General features: G+C 34.1%; 1 protein-coding gene across 1 annotated transcript; it reads right to left on the bottom strand.

Moving 5' to 3' along the window:
* Window positions 1–543: 543 nt before the first annotated feature.
* Window positions 544–5,090, bottom strand: LOC149741579 (uncharacterized). Its single transcript, XM_089893535.1, has 5 exons — window positions 4,934–5,090; window positions 4,189–4,258; window positions 3,232–3,287; window positions 2,778–2,930; window positions 544–1,713 (listed from the first exon to the last, which is right to left on the bottom strand). The coding sequence occupies exons 1-5, from the start codon at window positions 5,065–5,067 to the stop codon at window positions 1,581–1,583; spliced, it is 546 nt and encodes a 181-aa protein (XP_089749661.1). The 5' UTR covers window positions 5,068–5,090; the 3' UTR covers window positions 544–1,580.
* Between the last annotated feature and the right edge of the window lie 946 nt (window positions 5,091–6,036).

Raw genomic sequence — 6,036 nt, 5'->3', positions numbered from 1 at the left:
AGGCTCATTTTCTCACTTCCTCGCTAAAATGGAAATTACTCTATGTTTATACAGGGCTACCAAACAAGGCTGTTAGCTTTTGTATTTAACACAGTCGTGAGTTCAATTACTGGAGGTTTAAACGTCTTAATTGACCAGCAGTCAGCATTCTAGCTTACAAATCGATGTATAAATGGATATAGTAGGACGGGGAAAGACGGTGCACCTTTAGCACATAATATCCAAATATCCTAATCGTTTTTTTTAAACAATAAACAACGGTCTATGGGAGTCGTGAGGATACGGTTTTATAATTTTTTGAATCTTCTCTGTTCACTACCGAATGAGACGAGAAAATAGAATGAAAAGGTGTCCCATGTTACCTCACCCTACTATAGAGTACTGTAGGATAAGATGAAATACTGTTAGCACCTAATTCCATATTTCCTGATCGTTTTTGACAATTAATAACGCGCATTTAGAGTCGCGAGGCTACGGTTATATAACTCGGTAAGGACCCTGCTTTATATATCTGCTAATGTATAAACCCAAAATTCGTATGAATGTCAGCATGTTTTACAAATCTTTATTTGAGCAGGTTTTAAAGACCGTTATACGATTTCAAATAAATAACATCCATAATGGGTGCCGTGCGCCTCGCCGTAGGACCCTCCAATTAAAATGATGCATATTCTCAAACACTTACGAGTTACCACGTATAGGCCTATCTAACTTTGTGGGTAATTGTTTTTAGGATATATTTTTTTATATATGTTTTTTTTATTTGGACAATCCATTATAGTAACAACTGGGCCCAATGGGCAAAATTTTAATTTGATTTTGTTTAATACGATTTTATTAACAGTACAGTTAAGTAAAAATTAAAAAAATGATTTTCAATCTGTACAAGTCTCAAGGGAACTGTAAATACAATATCATAGTGCTTTAAAATAAAATCTAGTATAACACAGTATAGGCCTATATAGTCCCTATGTATATATAGTGTGTCGTCCAAGTTTATCGGTAATTTAGAATGATTTATCAACATGTGTTTTTTTAGTATGTAATGGGTAAAAATAACAAATAAGTTTTCAAAATTTAGCAGTCAAACAAAACCAGAAGGTTTTATTAAGACTACTTCTGTATAGGATTAAACATACAATATTAGGAACAACCATGAAACAGTTTACGGTTCTAGGTTCGAAACCCTACTTGGCAAGTATAATAGGAATTAAAAATTGAAGTTGAAAATATACAAGTGTGCAAGCCTTCGTAGTTTAAATGGAACTGACACATAGTAGGGGTGGGGAAAGATGTGACATCACCTTCAGCACATAATATTTAAATATCCTGGTCGTGTTTTAAACAATTAACAACGGTCTTTGGGAAGGGTACGGTTTTATAATTGTTTGAATTTTCTTTGTTTACTACCAAATGGGACGAGAAAATAGAATAACAGTTGTACTATCTTTCCACACCCTACAAAATATTGAACAAAAAAATGGCAAGCAAATGTATAATACCCCGCATATATCAAACATATGCAATGCCCCCGCAAATGCATTTCCACCAAAATGTTTGCCGTTTCATAATAAAAAGTTTCACATGAAACACGTTGTTGTTCGCTTCATATTTTGTCGGAATATGTTCGGCCTTTTATCGTAGATTGACGAATCCGAATCTGAATCGCTTGAGTCCCATCTCCTGTTGTAAGGAACCGGCAGTTTTCTTGCGCTGTAAAAAAATAAACAGTTTCACGCACTATAAAAAACATTCAATTTGGAAGTAAACAAAGAACATTCAAAGAACTTCATAGACCGTTGTTATTTTTTTAAAAAACTATCAGAATACTTGAATATTTTGTGCTAACGGTGTCCCGTCTCCCCACCCTACATTATAGATGTGTAGTGCCAATAAACAGAACGTATTTACGTTTCATGCCAACCAGCTGTTGCGATAGACAATTCAGTTAGGAACTTTTTTAATCATTTATAAAGCATCATAATGTCAAATTCTACTTTGGCGTTTTAAATGTCGAAATTTCATTTTTCTTAGCTTACATAAACAAAAAATAATTGACCTAAATGTGTAGGCCAATAGGCCACATCTAAAGCCTATATACACGTCTAAATCCTCTATATTTCACCACGCTGATCGGGTTTTGAACAATTAACAACGGTCTATGAAAGTTGTAAGTTTAATCCTAAATTGGATGAGTAAAAGAAAGGAAACTAGATAAAAAAGTGTCCCATCTTTTTTCACCCTACTATACATTTAAAGTAATGTTTGTTTAGTTTAAATGTAGTAATATGTTTAAAAAAGTTGTGCATTGCTTTCTGCGTCATAAAACCTTTAGTTTTAAATTGAGTTATACTGTTTTGGACTACGTATGCCACACACAGTATAGGGAGATACAGTTTAATCTAAAGCAGGCAACCGAACGTAGTCTAAGATCGATTGAATGCAAACCAGTTATCGATCTGATCATTGATTTTTGTTGTGATTTGCAAAGCACCGTTTTACCAAAGCCACTAACTGTAGGCTACTGCTGTCTATATTATAGAAGTCCCCTATAATTGCGAGATTTGAATTTGACTTTTGTTTATGTAGTAGAGTGGGGGAAGATGGGATATATATTGTCTCGTCCCATTTGTTTACTACCAAATGGGACGAGCAATAGAATGAAAAGGTGTCCCATTTTCCCCACCCTACTATCTAAACCTACTATCTATCTATATAGCTTTTGACATCTAAAACATGGCTTTGGTATGCATGAAACACACCCAAGCGTCCATTACCTTGTAATTCGCCGAACCTCTAGATGAGAAGGTGAAGTTCTATGTGGATCTATCGGGATCGAAGGACTCCGTGATCCTCGGAACCTATCCCATGAGCTGGACCGTGATCGTGATCGTGAACGAGTTCGTGTTCGTGATTTGAATGATTCGTCACTATATAAGTTAATATACAGTCAGTGTTTCCTTTATTTTCATCACGTGTATAGCATTTGTGTATTTTGATTCACGTAAAGAAGGGTGAAGAAATACGGGACACATTTAGCACATAATATCCATATATCCTGATCGTGTTCTAAACAATTAACAACAGTCTATAGGAGTCGTGGGGGCATGGTTTTATAATTATTTTTGTTAACTTTGTTAACCACAAAATGGGACGAAAAAATAGAAAGAAGGAGTGTACCATCTTCTCCCACCATACTACACACGTTTATAAACATTTCTGCATACACACCTTTCAATGGAACTTCTGCGAGAGCGAGGTCTTCTCTGTAGTCGTTCAAGACGTTTCTGCATGTAAAGTGTTTTACACGGGGTCACGAAATTTTGAATAAACGTTTTAATTTGAAAGCGAATTTTGTATTTATCCCAAGAAATTGACTATGCGCCCTTTCTTTTTAGTGTCTTAAAACGTTAATTCCGGACCCGGTTTTGTACATGTCAGGACAATGCGTTAAGATGGGTATACTGTTATAGCACATAGTGCGCGCAAATACAGTTAATTCTTTTTTTTATTTGTTTACTACCAAATGGAACGATGTAAAAAATAAAAAGCACGGACCATTTTCCCCCAATCTATATTATTTGCTATATTAATGAAGTGTATAGTAGGGTGGGGAAAGATGGGACACCTTTAGCACATAACATTCATAACAAGTTTCAGAATTCTTTAAATGTTCTTTCTTTACTACTACATGGGATGAGAAAATAGGATGAAAAGGTGTCCTATCTTCCCCCACCCTACTATATATGTATATACTTGTTTAAGGGCGAAACAATTTATTGGGCATTGGTTATATCTTGTGCCGCAGCAGGCAATCGATTATTTCGAAATTTCGTATACGCCCCTTTGAATATTCATCAGGCAGCAGTCACCATAAGGTACAGTTATTTAAATTATTCATTACTTTTCTTATACCGCGCTCAATACGTAGCTTTTAACAAAGCGAAATTTTAACACCGCGTGCTAAAGAATTCTTCATTCAACGTGTAGCTTGAATAAAGGTTCTTTCGTATTGAAAGAAATGTAATTTGTTTTGCTTCTAAAATCCATCTAAAACAGACAGCGGCACTAAAATTGGGCAATTCTGTTTAAAATTAACAAGCATTCGATGAAAGATCGGTTCCTCGGTTTTGTAGTTTAGCTCATAACCAGGAATACAATTCCGAAATAAAGAATTTAGTCGTTTACCTCCCGTTTTGCCAATCTTCGTCTTTTACACTTGTGACAGCATTTCGAAACAGGTTTTTCCTTTTCCTCCCTAATACGTTTTTGTTTTAATTTGCACACGAAACGAATATATAGAAAAATGGGACACCTTTAGCACAGAATATCCAAATATCCTGATAGTGTTTTAAAAATTTAACAAAGCTCTATGGAAGTCATGAGGATTCGGTTTTATAATTCTTTGAATGTTCTCTGTTTCCTATACCAAATGTGACGAGAAAATAGAATGAAAATGTTTCCCATCCTCCCACCCTATTATATTTTGCAGAAAAAAATGATAATAAGTTTAAAGTGTGTAACTTATATATAAATAAAACAAAAAACGTTTTGTTTTAAAAGTGTAATCGAGTTACTTCAAGATATTTTAATTCAACAGCCATATATAATAACCGAAACGGAACAAATTTTTATTCGGTTTTTAAACAATAAATATAATATATAAGCTTGGGTAAGATGCTTCATATTTTCATTATAGTTTTCCGTCTCATTAATAGTAACCAAAAAAACACTTTTACTGGAATATATATTCTTATGTATCTATGATCTAAAACAGCTTTAAATTGTTAAAAACTTGATTAAAAAATATTGGAAACTACATGCTATAACGGTATCTATCTTACGCTAAAGTACCAGACATATATACCAGTTATATTTCAGAAGCGATTTTAATGTTTATTATAAAGTATCATAAAACTTATTTATGGCTTACCTTGTCATTAAAAAACTCTCAGCACTGGAAGCAGGGCTTTTAGATTTGCTCCTCATTTTTGTCATTACTGCACGATAACTGTTGAACAGACTGCCAGTATTCGCTGTCACGTGCATTCCCTTTGTCCTAAACATCTGCTGTTCGGCGGCACGGCCCACTTTCGCAGAGTAAAAGGCCAGCGCGTATAGCTTATTAGAACCGTAAGCCACACATGTCGCCTGTTAAATTTAAAACTCTGAGTTTGTTACTCAAGCCGGTATAGTACTGTGGGGCAAGATGGGACGTTTTTGCACATAATGTCTGAATATTCTGAACGTGTGTTAAACATGTAATAACGGTCTTTATATGGTATTCATATGGGAATATGGTTTTATAATTCCTTGAATTTTTTTTTGTTTACTACTACACGGGACAAGCAAATAGAGGTAAAAGGTGTCCTATCTTCCCCCACCTTACTGTAAATTGACAAAATAATTTTTAGGGGTTTAAAACTTGCGTGTCGTATGTATATATACACCGTATGCACAATGCCTAGTTTACATAAAGTGGTGGTATTAAACAGTAAGAAAAACGTGTGTAAACTACTTTATGGTTGAAAAATATTTGGTTGAAAACATACAGTAGTATTTCGGGTCCTAATAATAAATACACTTATTAATCAAAATTAACAATGACTTTAAACTCTCCCGTTTTATCCTGTGTGTTTTCGATTTTGTAAAATTTCGTTTAAATATTGTGCGAATCGCTAAATAACTCCTCGTGTGTTTTCTTTTTTTTTCTTATTTGAGTTGTTGGTAACTAATAAAGGAATAATAGTACTAATTCGTGGTATTACCCAAAACCGCATTGTGTTTTGATTTTGAAATTATTTGGCAATATTCGCTTAAGTGTTCACTATAACAAAAAATTTTTCAGTTCTTATATGGAATAAAAACGTTGTCTAATTCGTATGTTTTAGTTGATTCGTATTTAGTATTAAATTCGTTAAATCTACATTACCAATAGTTGTATTTATAGTAGGGTTGGGGTAAACGGGACTCGGGGTAAGGCGGTATTTTTTAAACCTCTTTCCCAGGTATTAATTTTATATTAGACAAAAAAGG

This window comes from Ciona robusta, chromosome 1, assembly GCF_009617815.1.
Source record: "Ciona robusta chromosome 1, ASM961781v2".
Lineage (NCBI taxonomy): Eukaryota > Metazoa > Chordata > Ascidiacea > Phlebobranchia > Cionidae > Ciona > Ciona robusta.
This window is presented reverse-complemented; position numbering and strand designations above follow the sequence as displayed.

Coding starts and splice junctions, on each gene's coding strand:
- LOC149741579 (XM_089893535.1), bottom strand. CDS start 5,067: ATGTTTAGGACAAAGGGAATGCACGTGACAGCGAATACTGGCAGTCTG. Junction 2,931..3,231: donor CGCAGAAGTTCCATTGAAAG/GTGTGTATGCAG, acceptor TAACTTATATAG/TGACGAATCATTCAAATCAC. Junction 1,714..2,777: donor GAGGTTCGGCGAATTACAAG/GTAATGGACGCT, acceptor ATTTTTTTACAG/CGCAAGAAAACTGCCGGTTC.